Here is a 19406-nt window from a genome sequence, read left to right as displayed (position 1 = left end):
AATTGCCTGCTTCTAATTCAGAAGACCTAAGCTGCACCCCTGCTGAAGCACCTTATGACTTTTCATTTCTATTTGAGAAATGCCTCTTAAGTGTGGTATGGCTAACTTTGCTCTTGCAATGTAGCTGCTATACAAACCATCTACAGAACCCTGTTACCCAAAATGTTATAAAAGCAGCCCAGGTAAAACATGTCTGAACGTACTTGTTCATCTTTTTTGACAATTTAAAAATACTTTTTAAAAAAATGCAAGTGACAGAGTTAATACATCATCGCGTAACCTGTGCACTATTGCAATGTACACATTCTATTAAATTCCAGTAAGGAATCAGTATCTTCAGTATTAGATTTGAGATAACAATTGCTGCTGCCAGCTTGCTAGGCTTCACATGAAATGTAACTTTCGTGACTAAGATTTTTGTGACACATGAGCCCACTCATGCAGTAACTCGGTTTTTCTTCATTCAATTTTACTGCTTGTTTCAATTTCTGTAACTGACATCATACTGTCCCATTTTCTGCAGTTTTTCCATAAGAGTCATAGATGACATTTCCAAACTAGCTAATACATTAATTTTTTAACTGCTTCTTTCCAAGAAACACAGTATAAAGACTAAATAAAGAAAGATACCTATTTTACCACTACAATTAATAGTATATTTATTGTGACAGAAAGATAATACAAAGTTCCTGATGAATTAGTTAAGCGGAGCAAACTAACATTCAGTTCTGATATTTCCATAATTCTTAATGATAGAGTTTATTCTGGGGTTCAATGGCCAAACTTATCTGGGAGAGTGGAAGTATCAGCAGGCAGACTGGCTTAGGGAAAACAATTAACTGTGAAAGAAAAGTAAAGGAAACTAACATTTTCCACTCAATAGTTTCATATTCGTCTATATTTTTCATATTAAAAAAAAGAGATGAAAAGATGTCTAGAGATGACATGCAGAGATATCACTGGAAACAGAATATGTAAATACTCTTAGACTGCGAAACTGTGCAGCACATATCCACAGTTAAGCTCCTGCCAACTGTAGTGAGTATTCTGGTCTTTGTTTCAGTGTTGTATGTCCAGTTTAAGAGTCTGTAAAAAATGCAGGTTAATCCAGTAAGTGCTTAAGTTTACAAGACATAACACATCTAGCAACTGTAGCATTGTGGTATGACCGAAGACACAACCGCAATTTAACTCCCTTTAACTCTTGGAGTATAAGAGTTTAACTCCTAAATGACCTAGCTGCATAAAAACCATGGTTTGAGTCAAAACTTTGATATACCAGGTACTGTAACTTACAATGCCTCTGGACAAGAAAAAAGTGAGGGCTCATGTTCTAGGCTTATAATTTACCAAAAATAAAAATCATTATAACTTTGTAACGCTGCGGGTGATTGTATCTACTCAAAAGCAAAGCCGTGTAGCCCTGGAAAAAGATGGGTCAAGTCAAGAACCATTTCAAACTCTTTTCATCATGAATGTGTTGTCACTCTCAAAGGGCTTCCAGAGCTCCCTGTAGCAACAGACAGCTCTTACTGAACACTGGTTTAGTAGGTTTAGGGACTCACTGAGCTAAAATCTCTCTTACACCACCTTGCTGCCACGACCCAAAACACCCAAAAAACAAAGTCTCAGTAATGCACTTCTCACCAAAGATTTGAAGAAACAAATCAGAATTTGGATTGAATCAAGTGCAGTCAATAGTAATTCTCTTAAAGCATCACAAGCTATCTGTCCTTATCAAAATGTTTTATGTTTCAGTGACCGTGTATGGGTTTTGTCATATTAATTTCACCATGGCCATGAACCCAGTTTATGTATCTACAGAAAGCACAACAGGGTTGTAACTCCCCCTACCACAATGATACTGTCTATGGCATATCTCCCTCTTACACACAAAAACATTAACTACAGTAAAATCACTTGGCTTCACTAGTATAATAAACTCACTTCACAAACATCCTTTCTAGTGGTGTAAGCTGATGACAATACTTTTCCCACCAAAGAAAAGAATTCCACTGTGGTTACCTTAATAGGTGCTTTAAAAAGCATGCTCTCTTGTGGTTTGTATTCCAACACGCAAAAGGCCTTAAATGACTTTACATATATATATTTCTACATCAGGTAATATCAAAAAACATCCCAGGGCAGCACAGTCATTTCTTGCAATTTCTTTGACAGTTCCAGATGAAACTATACGCTATATAAGGGGGGGGACTTCTGGTATGCTCTAAAGAGCCATACCAGTACAACAGCACAATCTGGAAAAAAACGTGCTGAAAGTAAAATTTTCAGTAGAAATATACATTATTGGCAAAATTCACTTGGTGTAAAGCATGTTTACAATTTAATACGGACGCTTTCGTGTCACCACAAGTTTTGTTGCCTCGTTCTGAATCGCAGACAATGACGGCAATATAGTGCTATGCATACATTGAAACTTCCTGTCTTTTGTGATGTAAATTGGAGGTTGTACACTTTACCATGTACTTGGTAGCTTCATTGTGGTTTGAAATGCACTCATCATTGATTCACTATAACCCCGAAATGTAAAAATAGCATTGCAGTTCCCCTTTAAGGGCCTGGGCACTGTTGTCAACAGGTACAGAAAAGTTTAGACTTGTGTCTTGGTTTGAGTTGTTGAATCTCATCTCAGGCTGACGGGAAAAAAAGAATGTTCTGTCCCAAGTCAAGAAGGGGTATTCCTGCTTGCAATATTTCAAAAAGCTAGGCTTTGTTTGTACAGTTGTTTGCATTGTGATTGAAATCTGCGTCAGGTTTAATGAAAGAGCTAAAGGGCACTTACACAAAAGAGTAAATTGGACCAAACAGAGATTTGAATGCAGTTCTTTGTGCTTCAATTAAGGACTTTTTCATCAGAGTGGAGTCCACCAAAATATAAAAATCAGGCAATTAAAAATGTCTTAACATTTTCACATTCAATAAAAATGCAAAAAAAACTTTAAAATATATTTGAATTCTCACCCTTCTTACATGAAACATTTGGTTGAATACATTAAGACACATTAGGTTTTACAGACATACTTTCTTGGGCCTCACTTGTAGACCACAGCAGCTTTTCACCTGCTCTTCTCTTAAATTACTGTACCTATCAACAGTATTGCCTGCAATAAGATAGCAGAAAGTACTATTGGCAACCTTTATTCAAATGGTAAACATTGTCCTCAGAATATCCAGGGTTTAATCAACTCACCCAAAAATACAAGAATTTGGTAGGGTTTTTTGGGGGGGAATTCATGCAGGTGTTGAGTAAAAATCCAAAGAGTTTCATAAAAAAGATCATGCTCAGATACCAAGATGTGGTGAACTAGGAAGTATATTTCCGAAAACACCGAAAGATTTAAAAGAATAATAAATCACTTCAGAATCATAATATTCTGAGTCTGTCCTGTTTCAGAGATTTTTCATCATGCTTTGAAGTTAATGATATATTTGACATTTGACATATTCAAACTGACTCTTCCTAATGCTGGGGTATAATGTGCTCAATTAATGAGGGGAGAAAGAAAGATTTTGAGAGAAAGAAAGCACCACACACTGTACCTCCATTGGAAAGGCTTTGAAATTCACTGTGTGCTCAGAGCCACGCTGGTTCTCTCTGCCCCAGTGAAAGCGAACCTCATGCAGCTCATACTCATGGTCGCTGGGTAAAGGCCCTCCTGTCACAACTGAAACAGTGACACAGGGATACAAACTGAAGGGATACACACAGACAGAGCGCACATCATGGCTTTCCAGTGAGAAACGCATACAGTACGTACTAAAGAAAAAAATCGGAATTATAAGAAGCAAATTAAAATTGGTAATCTGATAACAAATTTAAACCAAATTAAAAACATATGTCACAATGCCAGTTCCATAACCATCTCAGAAGAGGTTGAAGACATTTCAGGAGCCTCTGTAATACAGCGATAGACCTCACAGTAATATTTTACTAAACTGTTTATGTCTACTGTAAATCCTGGCCATAAATGGAGCTCTAAAAAAATCAGGCCGGGCTTATCAACCTCGTTAAAGACCTCGCACACTTTTTAAGCCCTGAGGAACCATTCTTCAGGGCTCTGACATGGAGTTGACTAACAACAGTGTGTATATGTTCTTTGTTTCAGGTTTTCGTGTTCACAGCCTTCTGATTCCTGTTTGCAACACTACCACTCACTCACTCACTCACTCACTCACTCACTCACTCACTCACTCACTCACTCACTCACTCACTCACTCACTATCTATCATCCCCTCTTGTCTCCAGCCTAGAACCGACTGCTTCCCCCGCACACCTCAGCTGCCAGCTGTTCTCCTTTCTGCTTCCCCTGCGCATCTCAGCTGCCAGCTGTTCTTTTCTGCTTCCCCTGCGCATCTCAGCTGCCAGCTGTTCTTTTCTGCTTCCCCTGCGCATCTCAGCTGCCTGCCGTTCTTTTCTGCTTCCCATTACTACATTATTATCACCCTATCACATAATAAACTCTGTAATCTTCACTGCTAATCAGACTCTGTGAACAATTACTTCGCTGTGCCCTTTTTTCTTTCACCTGCGGGCTGGAGTAACACAGAGCTGGACATTTGCTGTGTCATGGCTAGCTGGACTCAATCTTGTGACCTTTCAGCTACAGCAACGAGAGCAGCATCAGTCCTCAGCTCAAGTGAGTGCTGTAAGTGCTTAGTTGTTATAAATATGGCAGACAGCCATGAAATGTCTTGGACAGACGTGCACGCTTTCCATTCAACCAAAGGTGACGGCTGTGGGACAAGGGGACAGGCAATTGGTGCTTCATAAATGAAGCTGAAGTACAGAGGGGAAAATGTTTGGTCATTTCACATTTATGAAATACATAATGTCATTGAAAACTCAATACAGGTAGGTGCACATTTTAATTATGCTATTTTGTGAGACCTAAAGGGAAATAAAGTGCTCTTTCCAGTTTCTGCAAACTACCTGAACTTCTGATTCTGTCCTCTCAGACTGATCTCATTTGATAACCACCTGTACCGATGGGAGCTCAGACAAAATAAAAATATTTTTTGGCGGATATAGTAAATCACAAAACACAAAACTTAGGACCTCACTTATTCAAGTGAAAATATAATCTTGTGTTGCTAAGAAATATACTAGAAACAATTAGGCTTTGGTAAGATTATTTTTTTAAATAATGTTGAACATACATTTTGAAAGAATTGTTAATACTACATTGGAGCATATGTAACAATTCTGTATGGTTAATATAATTTTAGATGGATCGGTATTGCCAGGTTTAAATTTTCACACACAGTAATTAGGCATAACAATTTTCTTAAATATTTCATTATTGATTCGAATGTGCAGGTAAACGCTACAAGCTGTTGGCTATTCATCATCTCTTCAGGGATCTACAGAACTTTAATCCTTTATTCTCAAATTTTTTCTAGCAAAAACGTGATTACGTTCAGAAAAGCTCAGCCTACCTGATTTTGATCGGAGAAGTATCCGAACGGTGTGGCCGTCATTGATGACCTCACAGTCGCGGCACACCACGTAGTTTGGGTTCAGTCGCCTCTCTAGGAGCTTGGCGTCATATCTGGCCTCCCTTGAGTTGAGGTTTATGGGAGACTGATATTCCCCATTAGCTTCGGGGAAGAGCAAACCCCATTCCACACCTGAAAAAGATAGCATGTTTAACTTAATAAAGCTGCCAAAAATGATTCTTGCATTTTTGATCTTTCCAAAATCAATTTCAATTTCATTATCCTCCAGAGAGGGGGGCATGGTGCATTGTTTGCATCGTTGCCTCGTGGTGCTAGGGTCCCTGGTTCAATTTCTGGAGTGCCATCTGTGTGGAGTTTGTATGTTCTCCCTGTATTCACCTGAGTTTCCTTCAGGTGCTTCCGTTTACTCCCACAGTTCAAAGACATACTGGTGGGTTAACTGGCTCCTAGGAACACTGGCCCTTCCGTGTGTGTTAGTGTGTGCGTTGTGTCAGTGTGTGCCCTGTGATGGACTTGTGTCCTGCCTTGCGCCCGCTGCTTGTGAGGATAGACTCTGGCACATCCACAGAAAACGAATGCATGGATGGAACCCCCCCGATTGCTCTCCTAGAATGTGTGTGTGTGTGTGTGTGTGTGTGTGTGTGTGTGTGTGTGTGTGTGTGTGTGTGTGTTTGACATTGGCTGGCAATTAAGAAAAAAAGACAAGGCATTGAGCTATCTGATTAAGAAAAACATATTACATCAGTCACATAATCCCTGGCCCCAGGGTCTATCTGCTGTTATTTTATTCAATCAACAGAAAAATGTTTCCTTCACACAACAGATTTATAAGATGCATTCAGATGTTAATCAACTACTTACAACAGCATCTAAACATGATCAATATCTTAACCTTTTTGCAAAGTATTGCAAGATTAATATGTCATGGATGAATTTTTTTACAAATTTCTAATGCAAGATCTGACATAATAAAAAAGGAATTCGTTTGACCTGTTTTCTGTGCTGGTAAACAACTATGTATAAAAAAAGTGTTAGATGTTTTGAGGGATCAGCTTATCTCTTGTTAACCGGATTGAGTTTATGAGTTACACTACTTCTACGTCTTTGATCCCAGACGTCAGTCTGTCTGCAGGAACTATAAATGTATGTAATGCTGTAGAGATTAAATAAATATGCATTTAGGCAAATAAAGACAGGCAACTGTTCTCCTCATAGGTTGTGACAGGGCCTGAAATGGCTTTCTATTTTTATTTTTCTACACATACTTCAGAGTATCCTGAAGCAGAAATGGGTTTTCCTGCATTTCTGCAGAAAGGGCAGTATTACCTTTTGGGCATATCTTCCCATATTGAGTCAATGCAATATGCTTTTGCGGTTGTTTTTTGTTGTCACAATTTTACCATTAAAAAGTCAGAATTAACAAGAAACAATTAACAATGCTCCCAGAGGCCAGCAATGGCCTATAACATAATGATGCAGCACTGAGTAAAGGTCTTACACAATACAGAACAACTGCTGCCCATGGTTAATTATCCCTTTGTTGTACAAAAGTGATTTGCAGTACAAATCCATCACATTGCCTGTGCAAGCGTTTTTCCACAGCTTGAAGCAACTATCTACAGCTAACTGTTGCTATGTTGATATTATGATAAAGGGCCGAATTACTTTTCAGTAGAGTGATAAAACACCAAGGCTGACTCTCATGGGTGGCTGACCTATTTTATTTATTTTTAAGAGCCAATGAACACACTGAACCTGCCTGGTTCAAGGGTAAAGAAGAAGGTCTCAGTCATGATATAGAAAAAGCCTTAGAAAAAAAGTGTTCATGGCTCTCAATAAGTTCATATAAAGATAATTAAAACAATTGTAGACAAGGTAGTTCCTCATGGAATTTTATAAAATCATCCCTCCTGGCCCGAATTGGATGTCATATTACTTTTTAGGTGTTATATTTCTTTCCCTCTCTCGCTTTGTTTGCAGAAGGGACATGCCTGGTTTCACTTTGGAAGACATTGAGTAATTTAAAATATAGGAGAAAAAAAATGGCGAAGAAACACTTCAAGCCAAGGAGATTTTTATCTTCCATGTAGTTCTATTCTTACAAAGTCAAGTAACAAAACTGGTGTAATACAGACTTCACCTGATATCTTTATTAAAATAGCCAATTCCCATAAAAAAAACATCTGCCCCCACTACAGAGAAAGGCCCGGCAATTGTTTAACACACAGTACTATTTCTCACAGTGTAATTGTATCTAAGCTAAGATTGGACTCAAACAAGGAAAACAACTGAGATTAAAAACCATATAAATAAATCTGCACATCACAAAACAACTAAAGCACATCAGTCAAATTGTTGCAGATTTTGAGGTACTACTATAACGAAAAATTTGATAAAGAGATAAGCACAATTCTATCCTTTATTTCTGTTAAAATGCTGGGATTTCATTTTGAAGACATACTTTTCCTGTTTAAAAATTGTTATAAAGTAAATATGATTTTTAAAAGGTTTTGTTTGTATAAAACCACCTGAATATAACCCTGTTATAACTGAATTACAGCACAACAAGTAATTAATTGTTTTATAATCTTCCAGTTGCTATGTTTGTTGGCATCTCTTTCTAGTTTCTACCTCCACAACACAATCTCTTTGACTAGAAGGCCAGGAGTTGAACACAACGCTTGAGACATTCATTCAGAAATGTCTTCGGTTACAGACCCTATCAGTTACAGTCCTTTACCCATTAATACTCACTATCCTCCAAAAATAAAAACATTGTTAACGTTGTTCAGTGTAGATAAAACAAAGATATTCATCTTATAGTACAAAATAGTATTAGTATTTAGAAAGAAATACACAAACTATTTTAAAATTATGTTTTCATTTATTCTTTCTAAAGGAATTCTTCCCAGCTTGCAATGTTAGAATGCATAGAGAAACAATTGATCAGAGATTAATGTAGCTTCCTACTCAAACCTCTTTAATCAGAGATTGTCTACATCAGTACAGACTTAAATGAGAACACCCCTATTACTTTGGATAGTAAAAGCACAACATTCATTTTTATCATTTTTTTATAATCCTGCACAATGAACTAACAAAAATATTAGAGTTCCTGATCTCTTTGTGTGTTTTCATCTGTCTTTAACTTCTAAGCCTGCTGATTCCTGTGCTGAGGATGGCCAAGATTAAAGTCCACATTGTCTTTAGGTAGGGTCTACTAGTTTGGAAGTTCTAGGGGTCCCATAAGGATTGAAATTTAAAAATGTCACTCCTGATAAATAAGACAGAACCCTCATGAGTGAGCTACACATTAAAACCAATGAAAAAACATAATGGCATGCATATCATTTTTCCAGTAAAACAATGCCCCCGACAGAATTGTTTAATTTGATTAATTTCAAACAATGGGAAATGTAATGATTTTCTTTTTCTTCACATACAGTAGATACTATGGTAATTGAAAAGGATTAGAAATCAAGCATGTTCTTTGGTTTGTTTGGCACAAATCAACTGTTGTTGTAATGCAAGGCTTTTATTGTTTTTCTTACAGTTATTTCTTGGTCAGTGCTTCTGACTTGTGTCCTGATTTATGATACCCATTTAGTTTGCTACTAGCTATATGCATGAAATAGCAATGACATGAAATGAAACAGTGGTAAGGATTGCTGCCTTGCAGCACTGGGGCACTGTGTTCAATTCCAGATTTGAAGTGCTATCTGTGTGGAGTTTGTATGTTCTCCTCGTGTTCATGTGGGTTCCCTCACAAAACTGACATACTGGTAGGTTAACTGGCTTATGTGAGAATTGGCCCTGGTCTGAGGGAACTGAAAAGTGTCTGTGTTTGTGTCTCGTCTCTGTGGCTAGCAGCCCTGGGTTCAATTCCTGGGGTGCCATTTGCATGGCGTTTGTATGTTTTCCCTGTGTTTGCGTGTGTTTCCTCTAAAAATATACTGGTAGGTTCATTTGCTTCTGGGAAAACTGGTCCACTTGTGTGTGTTTGCGTGATGGACTGGCGTCCCTTCCGGTGGTGTAGCCTGCCTTACTTGCTGGGGTAGATCCTAGCTCCCCTGAAGGCCTGTATTAGATAAAAGGATAAAAAATGGATGGATGGATGTAACAGAGAATGACATAAGATTTCTCCTGCAACCCAGAGTTGTAGATTAGTAGAATAACTGGAGAGTGTTTGCATATGACATATCATTCTGTGTATTGTGACACACCCAGGAGTGGCGTGCCGTAGCGATCTTTTTATAGGTGGGTCCAGGTAAACAGACAAACACAGCTGAAAGGAAGAAAACCAGTGCTTTGTATTTACAGCGTATTGAACAGTGTGAGGAAAATAATCAAAACCTCAAACACAAAACAAAAACCTTTGAGCTACAAACTAGACTTCTTCTGTTCGCTCACTAAGCAGCTAAGCTGCTTTCCCGCTTCCAAACGCTGCTTCTCAAAACCTCCACTCTTCCAAAAGAACTCAGTCTCCCTCCAAGACTCTTTAGAAAAACTCATGTGCATGAAAGTCAAAAGGTTCCAGTATCCAAAATTCTGGCACTCCCTTGATCACTTCCTTCTCCCTTTGCAGAAATCACAAAAATAGCAGTTCATGCCAACAACTGGAAGCCTCAGATTTCGGGTTTTTAAATAACAACCTAACCAATTCACGTGTAATGAGGGCAGCAAGTCATTTCCCACAGCATTCTGGGGAATATAGTTCAGACAAGGATCTCCATCTTCTGTGAACCAACTCCCCTATTGCAGTGTAACTGTATACAAAGACAAGGGAGTCATATTGTACACATTTTACAAAATGCATTGTTGTTGTTATCCATCCATACATTATCAAGTTCAAGTTCAAGTTCAAGTTCAAGTTCAAGTTTATTGTCATTACACTCATATACATGGTATATGGTGTAACGAAATGCTATTTACTAGCTCTCGGACATAAGTTGTACAAAGAGAAAAAATCAACAACAACAATACAATTGTGTAGCAAAAGAAAGACAGACACAACAGGCAGTGTGCAAAAAACAACAACAGACGATGTGAAAAAAAAACAACAACAACAGGCAATGTGCAAAAAAACAACAACAGGCAATGTGCAAGACAACAACAGGCAATGTGCAAGACAACAAACTGCCTATCCAAATACAGGGTCATGGGGGAGCCAGAGCCTATCCCAGCAAGCTGCGGGAGTGAGGCAGGACAAACCCTGTGCAGGATGCCAGTCCATCACATTGCGTCTTACACAAACACACCCACACTCACAGCAGGGCCAATTTTCCCAGAAGCCAATTGACCTACCAGCAGGTTTTTGGACTGTGGGAGAAAACCAATCGGAGAAAACCCATGTGAACACAGGAAAAATCTAAAACTCCAAGCAAATAGCACCCTAAGGCCCCAGTGCAGCAATGTTAAGATCTGCACCTCCATGCCACCACCATTATTAGTATTATTACTATTATTAAAGAATAATAAACTTTTACATTCACACTGATATTTCATATCATATATGGGAATACATTATGAGCCTTTTCTTTTTTTCATTTTTAACTTTGTTAAGTCCGTGGTGTTTCCACTCCCATGAAGTTTAATAGTATGCTGTTAAAGTTTAATAATATTCTGTTTACCTATCACCTTGAGTAGACACCCTCTATTTGCTACTGAAAATCTTTTGTTGATTCAGAGCTCTGTATGTCTTTATATGTGCAAACAACACTGAAACCAATGTTAAAGCCCATTAGTGTAAGAAGATATCACTTTTGTTTAGATATGTTAATGGAAGAGAGAGAGAGAGGGTGTAAATAAATCAATAGCTTAATTTCCGCCACAAGAAACAGCCATGGATCACAGTTTCTCTGCATGGTCTCTCACTTACCTGTTAAAATGGAGCCAGAGACTCTTATCTATGGAGCTAGATAAGAAATAAAAGCATGTCATTTAGCATTGAGCTGTGCTGTGAGGCTGTAATTCTTTGAAAACAGGGTTCTCAAATTTTAACATATAATAATATGTAGTGCTTATTATATACCGTAACTTGTCAATCTGATTTTATTATTTAGCTTTTGTATGCCTCTCTGCCCAAAGAAATCTGTGTATGGTAACGGACTATGAAAATAGACTTATTACTCTCTTTTCTCTACAAATTTCTCTGGGGCTGGAAGGTTTGTATCAATCCTGTCAACACTTGGAGTGCATCTCGGTAAAAGGGAATAAAGCAGAATTTTGGATTTCAGCACTCTCCCAAAAAATTATGTTGTGCCTTGAAATAAGCCACAAATTCCTAAGGCAATAGATTTTGCTTAAGGAACCTCTTGATACTTATTTTTATACTGTACATATTTTAAAAATTAGCATGATCACCCCACATCTCAAAGGCAAGTCCTTAATTGTATCTAATCAACTAAGGTAAACAACTAATTACAAAATACTAGATCATACAAGTCTATAATTTCACTTACACAGGCATTTAGACTTTGACACTTAGAGGTATATTAAATATTTCACTCTCCACACTTACCTTCAGTTTACTCCAACCTTGCTTTTACCTTGCTTTCATTATGCTTTCCTGTTATTCTACCCCACTTTCACTGTTTATAACTATATAATATTGCCATAAATTGCCCCTAATAATATTACTCATAACACTATACTGTAACTTCAGATAGAAAGAAGAAATTTGATATTTGATGTTGAATCTCCACACATCAAAATCTCTGTAACAAACAGTCAGATAACAGTGTCACGATTCAAGGAATTGTCTGGCAGCCTGAGGCCACATCAGAGTAGAAGCAATAACAAGACAAAGATAGACATTTGCTTAAGATGTGTTGTGACAGACTGTCACTACATAGCAGTTCCTGATTAAGTGTGAAGATACTGTGTAAAATATCAACAAAGATGATACACAAAAACAGACTGACAGCTATAATATAGTTTATTTTTCTGTATTTGTTCAAAGGAAATTACTAAAGTGATATGTTGTATCTGTCACCAAAATTTGAAGTGACTCAATTTTCAGTAAGATGATCATTGTTAGACAATGCTATTTTTAGCACAGACAGCTTTCTTCAAAATCTTAACTTTATTACATTTAATAGGATGACATGTTTCCAAAATGACACCTCCTATATATCTATGTTAAGACTGAGTGTAGTATACAAGAAACAAAGCAGTTTAAAAAAGCATGCACTTTACGATTATTAACTTACACTTCTCAATGAGCAGATAACTTTCCTTTTAATTTCTGTTCACAATAAGGCAGAATATAACAGAAATAATGCTTATAAATTCACTTTTTTGAAGTACAGTTAACTTTTGTTCACACTTCCTTAAATAACCTATTGAAAAACCTTTAATGCACTAAAGAAGAGTAAAGCTAATTTACAAATTAGATTTTAATAAGTAGTAAATAAAAAATAAACAAGACTATTTTCTTGAACTCATTAGTCAAGGGGATTAAGATAAGTATTTTATCACAGATAAAGCACAGAACATTTAGCTATTAATAGAACTATCTGTTTTATTGAAGCCAGAGATTTTACTGCAATCATGTGGTAGCACTTTGAACTTTAACAAACAAAGCAGGATAGAAAACCAAGCTATATAACTCTATGGTAAACAAATTGGTGGGTGTCACTGTTGTACAGTTATTTTACTCTTCAAGGAGCAGAGCATGGAACATCATTTCCAGAGAGCAGTTGAAAAAATTAAATGGAAAACACAAACTCACCTTCTTCATATCCCCACTCCAGATCGTCTTTCTCGGGATAGTAATCAGAGTCTTCAATCATATTATCAGCCATTGGGGAAAAAGACGTTTCGGATTATTTTATGTGCAAACCTGAACCTGAAAACTTAAATTCAGTTTCTCTTATTTAACTAAGGGTAACAGGACCTTAAAATCTCTCTAGAAGTCTATAGAACAGCTACACGCTTTATAATTCATGCAAAGACAATCTTAGGATTCTGTCTTCCTGACTGCAGATGTCCTAACAAAGAATGAGCTAGTGTGTGCTGGCTTCGGCTCAGGTGCCCGTCATATACACCTGTGCAAGAATTATTCGGTCCAGAGAGTGACGAGAGAATGCAGAGATGCTGACAATGTAACAACGATCCGCTGTAAGTGTCTCGCCACCTCTATCTCAGTGTCTAAAGTTGAGTCAAGGCTGCTGCGCAAGCTCCTCTCTGGTTAGTGAAGACACGGCACACAACCTGTGCCGAGGGTTTAAGGCTGCAGCTGAGGCGATCGCCTGCACTCTGCCACTAGAGGCTGTGACCGGGGCTACGCTCTGATTGGCTCGTTCGCAGATCTGCTTCTGAAGAAAAAAAAAATCTGTCGTTTAAAATAACTCGTGGATATCCTTAACTACGTACATTCACATGTAAAATGCTGCCAACACGTAGATTACCACAGTTTTGTTTGGGTTTTATCCTGCTAGCAAGAAAACGTAAAGTACTCATGTAAAGGGGAAATGTGTCATATTCATGAAAGCAGCATTTAGAGTTAATCTTCAAAACAATTGCTAGTCTTGATACCCTAGCATGTCTCGCATTAGAATTCTTTAGATTAGCAAATTAATTTGTGGTATTATTTTTAATAAATGATTTAATCCCCTTTTATGAACTAGAACTTTATGCTTGAATATTATAGGAATTTGACCAAGTTAAGGTGAAATTATGTATTGACATCAATACCTACAATCACTCAAGTTCTGATTAAATGCACTTCAATAAGATATTAAAATTATGTTTCAAGATGAGACTATAAGAAGATCATTGTAATTTTTAAAACCAGACATTTTCAACACTGACTTCTAGTGTTTTTTTAATTATTATCTCATTTGTGAGACAAAGAAAAAGATGACAGTCTGTATTTAGGAAATGTACTGTGGAAACATATTAAACTGGTGTAATTTGTTACTTTAACTAACTATAACCTGACACTACTATCACAGCTCACAACAGCAAACCACCAAGGACATGCGGTACCTTAAATTGCCTAGAAATAGGAATATGTGTTAATGCCTCAAAAAAGTGGGTATGTTAAACACAGCATTAAACTACAGCACATGCTTTTCTTTTAACACACTGACTGTTGTATTTACTGTAATGCAAAAATTACATGGAATACAACACTACAAATTGTTTCTCAGTAGACTCCTAATTATTTATGTAATTGTATTAATTAGTCCTGAATTATTAGTTCAGTGATGAGTGCAGAGTGGCGCACAATTCATCAGTCTCTGCATCACACCACAGGTGGAACAGAACACACATGGTGCATGCATCTGGAAGAGAAATAAACGGCTGTAAAAACCTACAGCAATGTAAGCCATCTGGGGAGGAGATGAAAAACCCCAGCACATGCTGTCAGGAGAAATAAAAACCTGTGTGCTTGACAGGGCAGTGGTTTTTAACGTCAGAATTAACAGTACATGTGCAGCATAAGTGCACATGTACAAATACTTCTTCGGCTGCTATCGCAAGAAACAGCAATGGGGTCAGTATATTGCAGCATTAAAGCTGACTGGAGTCTGGCGCTCACTCCATTTTAAGATGGACCAGATGTGTTGTGAGGTATTAGAGCAGACAAACCAAAACAGTCATAGCTCCGGACAACATAGCAGAGAAACAAACAGACTTAAAGCAGACCCAGGTAGAAAGAAGAAAACCAGCCCGGCACCTCCCTGTTGTTTGAGGGCCAGGGGAACAGTCACTTACACTGGGGACTCCCTGGCTCACCCTTCTATCCCACCATCTTGGGCAAGGAGGAACAAGGGAAGGTCCAAGGGGAAGCCAGCCTAAGCACAGGGATTCGTCCTCCCAGCTCCTGTCCCTGGGAAAGTCAACTGCTGCAGTTCTGCAAAAGACAAAAACAGAAATGACTAATATCGTCATGTCTGCTGAGGGATACGAAGATATTAGTCAATCTAGGGACAAAATCAGCAATATTGCCTCAGCCTCTCTGTATATGTTGCTTCCTAGCTTTTGAATAACACTGTTTATCTGAAGCACTGAAAGAAGCATGAAATGACATAAGAATAACAGATTAACAGGCGGCAGACAATGAATGGGCTGAAGGCTGAGATGGGCACTTGCACAACAATGGGCATCAAATGCAGCAAGAAGAATGGTTTATTGTTGGACCAAAATATGCTAAACTGTCTGAACTGGATCACAAGGCACAGAAAGTCATCAAGACAAAGTCCTCCAGGAAGACAGCAACTTGAAATCATCATGTTTGCAGGTCCATGATAGAACAGGTCAGAAAAAGATAATAGCATGCAGAAGAAGCTGAGAGACCTTCAAAACTGATGTGGGACAACAGAGAATAATGAACCAGTCCATTACAAATGCATTAATTAACTATGTACTGTTATGCAGAACTAATAACCCAAAAATAAATCAGCTTCTAAGAAAAGAAACCCAGTTTACCATACAATCATAGCCTTTTTACCTCCGTACTTCCTCTGTCTCCAAAGTCACATTCATCAGAGAATAGACGGTCATCACAAATACGTCTCTTCAGTTGCTCCTGCCCGCAAATGAACAGGTGAAGATTTATTCCATGCTGAAAGGCAAAGAAGAGACACAACGTTTCAGCTGTGGAGCCTTCTTCAGGTGTGCCATGTTACAGAAGGCTCTACAGCCGAAATGTTGTCTCTTTTCTTTGCATTTCAGTATGGAATAAACTTTTACCTGTTAAGTTGCAGCCTACGCATGCTGATGCAGCTACCTACTTGAACTTCTTCAACCTATCTGCAAAATGCTTCTTTATTTAGATGCAATTAGCAAAAAACAAACTGCTTTGTACAAGTCTATTTTGAGCCTGTTTAAAGACCAACCTATTTACATGTTGCAGCCTTTTTCTATTTTTGCCTATTGTAGAAACTGGAAGAGTGACAGCTCTCGCTCACTGTATTCCAGGACCCCATCTAGGAGTTAAGCACATCCCACACGTCTCCATGGAGCAGCATTAAAACCCTGGCTGCTTTCAGTACACCCAACCTCAGTGGTGCTCCTACTAGAACCAACTTAGTCACAGTCAGATAAAGGTATAGCCCATACTCAGTTATGACTGAAATATAGAGTCCATTTGAACAAAAGCGTTTACCAGTCAACTCACTAGTTAATCTTCGTCTTTGAAGTAGCCTAGGTAAGCAGGGGTACTGTGTAACAGGGCTCATTCAGTTTTAACCCATTACAGAGTTACAGGTGGTGCAACTCGCCAGGCCACATGTCACTGCCAGTCTTTCAGCTCACTGGGTTTCTTAGCCTGCCACGCCAGGGAAGGTGCCCAAGAGATGGCAGAACGAATCCCAGCCAGATACAAACTGCACGTTTCCATTACATGCCATTCCTCACTGAAAAGTGAATTAAACCATAATGTGCATTGAGCAAAGGTGCCTGTCACAATCGTCATCCCTCCTCTAGAGGGCGTTCCGGCCCTTTTGTATTTTAGTTTCACTATCACATTTACCTGCCCCTTGTTCCATCTGTTATTTGTTCCTCCAAAGCTCAGGGCTCTGCATTGGCAGGGCCTGGAGGACCGCCTAGCATCAAGTCACCCCATGACCGTGGCTTGAGGTCATAGGCTTCAGAATGGCGTCCTGACCAGCTGAATCCGGGGCTTGGAGCGCCTGGCCTCGTTACTCTTCTTATAGCTTCCATGTTCCTGCTTCCATGTCCCCATTCCTTGTTTTTATTCTTGTTGTTGTCTTGGATGGAGCTCCCGGTTTTGGATATTGGACTGTGCCCTGGTTTCCCTATTTGGACTGTTTTGGACTTGTTCGCCTGCGCCACGCCCCTTGAGCACTGGATCACTGTCGTCACGCCCCCCTGTCTGTCATCCTGTCCTGATGGCCCAGACATAGTGAGTTGGAGCCAGGGTATGTTAGAAGTCTGAGCAGGGGCCGTGTTACTCATTGACTGTGACAGGCATCCCCCACTCACCGGCACACAACGAGCAGAGTGCTTCCATGGCAAGAGAGGGGCTCATTGTCTCTCTCGACTTTTCAGCACACAGAGACCACTGTGACTAACAGTGACATCACTAGCCGAGGTGCCACTTTTACACTTGGCACTGTCTCTCCAGTCAGGCATAATAGAGTTTGCAGCGAGTCTCATTCACTCCTGAGCATCATGGGAGTCATTGATGGGTCTTAGAAGAACTGTTGATTCAAAATTGAGTAAATAAACAATGCAGGATTAATGGAAAAGCAAGGAACTAGGAACAAGGGTGACACAGTGGCACAGCAGTTAGCATTGCTATAGCAATTCAATTCCAGACCTGCAGTGCTATCTACTTGGAGTTTGTATGTTTTCCCCCATGATCATGTGGGTGTCCTTTGAGTGCTGCGGTTTTCTCCTCCTCCTTGTGATTTTTTGCTTCCAGGTCCTCCCTGTGCTGGTTTCATTTTTCTCCACAAATCCAATTCCACTTTGCAATATCCCTATCCCTAGAACTGGCCTGTTGAGGAGGGCGTGAGTCAATGAGTGCCCTTGGATTTTTTCTGAGACACTATTTGCTCCCATCAGAATAACTCAGTGACTGCTGCCAAACCAAGTCTCAGTTGGTGCATGCTCTGCCTTTGTAGCTTAAGCCAAATGGGTGCATAGCAGTTCCTCCCAAATTCCCTCCTTTCCCAGAGGAAATGAAAACAACTCACGCCGGTTTTTACCAGTAACAACCATGCCAAGGCACGTGAAGGAACAAGACTCTGGATTATGTAAAGAAAACGATACTTGATCTGAATTAAGTTTAATATTATAATAATATTTTATTAAAATGATACAGGATGCTGCAGATTCCTCTCATAGTCCAATGACATACTGGTAGGATAATTGACTTTGGGAAAACTGGCTGTGTTGTGAGTATGTGTGTCTACATATGCCCTGAGATGGACTGGTGTCCCATCCAGGGTGTATCCTGCCATGTTACTGTTGGTTAAGTGGTTAGAACATATATGGATGAAAAATAGAAAACATGGATGATATTGTATAATTTACCTAACTCAAATTACTTTTAAAAATGTTGTAACCTGGTTATAGAGACCAATGTTGTGTCAGGTGACAAGGAGTATGCAAAATTTTCATATAGATAATAGTTAATGTAGTATGAAAAAGTATGAAACTGTACCATTAACAATGGAGTCATAAAACTATAATAAAAGACAGAGAACAGATAAACAAAATAACTATCATTAATTGACTGCATGTGTAAAATACTGGATTTTGTTTTCAAATGCAATTCCTGGAATACAAACTGCTTTACTGAAAAATTGTAAAAGTCAACTTTTCAATGTTTAAAAGTCAAGGAAGTGACTAATAATACCCCAGAAAGAAATTCAAATGTGCCATTCTTAGTCTGTTATCTTGTTAATTTAAACAGGAAAGCATATTAAAAAGCTTAATCTCTGCTGAAATAGTTTTAATTAGGTCACATTGTTCTCGACTGTCTGTTCACTAAAAATAGGAGCAATACTAAGGACATTCGGTTTCAAAATGACCTGACCTTTGCTCTTTGTGACATATATTAATGTGTTTTTGGGAGTATGCTATTTTCTCTGGTATACAATTATATTATGCTTTACTTAAAATATTGTTATTTTTCATCTTCTAAAAGCTTATTTCTATGTCTGATTCCAAAATATTCATATTTTACTTGTTTCTTCTTGGCAAATACCAAGACCAGAAAAAAACATCAGACAAAATTTTTCCCTGTTCTGTATGATTTAGTGCTGAGGTTATGTGTCAATTCCTTTAAGACACAGATTCAATATTTCTCTACTGCACACTACAATATTACTAATAGACCTGTAATGATTCGTACTTATTATTAGAAAATCAGTAATGCTTCCATATATCATAGACTTCTATATTTAATAGACCAAACCACAATAAAACCAGAACAACCAACAAGAGAC

The 19406-nt window shown here is 38.4% G+C and overlaps 1 protein-coding gene across 3 annotated transcripts in view; it reads right to left on the bottom strand.

Annotated features, from left to right (window-relative positions):
- The window catches only part of ca8 (carbonic anhydrase 8 (inactive)), a 29990-nt gene extending 14532 nt beyond the window's left edge, over positions 1-15458 (bottom strand). The window contains exons 1-5 of one of the 3 annotated variants that reach the window (XM_088642373.1): positions 15202-15458; positions 13211-13261; positions 11357-11384; positions 5458-5649; positions 3562-3686 (exon numbers count right to left, since the gene is read on the bottom strand). In XM_088642373.1, coding sequence (XP_088498499.1) covers positions 3562-3686; positions 5458-5649; positions 11357-11384; positions 13211-13261; positions 15202-15378 — 573 coding nt within the window. In that variant the 5' untranslated portion in view covers positions 15379-15458. Of the gene's footprint in view, positions 1-3561; positions 3687-5457; positions 5650-11356; positions 11385-13210; positions 13919-15201 lie in introns of those variants that run through there. The other 2 variants (XM_088642371.1, XM_088642372.1) reach the window with 2 other exon arrangements.
- Between the last annotated feature and the right edge of the window lie 3948 nt (positions 15459-19406).

This window comes from Lepisosteus platostomus, chromosome 8 (assembly GCF_059453375.1).
Source record: "Lepisosteus platostomus isolate fLepPlt1 chromosome 8, fLepPlt1.hap1, whole genome shotgun sequence".
NCBI lineage: Eukaryota > Metazoa > Chordata > Actinopteri > Semionotiformes > Lepisosteidae > Lepisosteus > Lepisosteus platostomus.
This window is presented reverse-complemented; position numbering and strand designations above follow the sequence as displayed.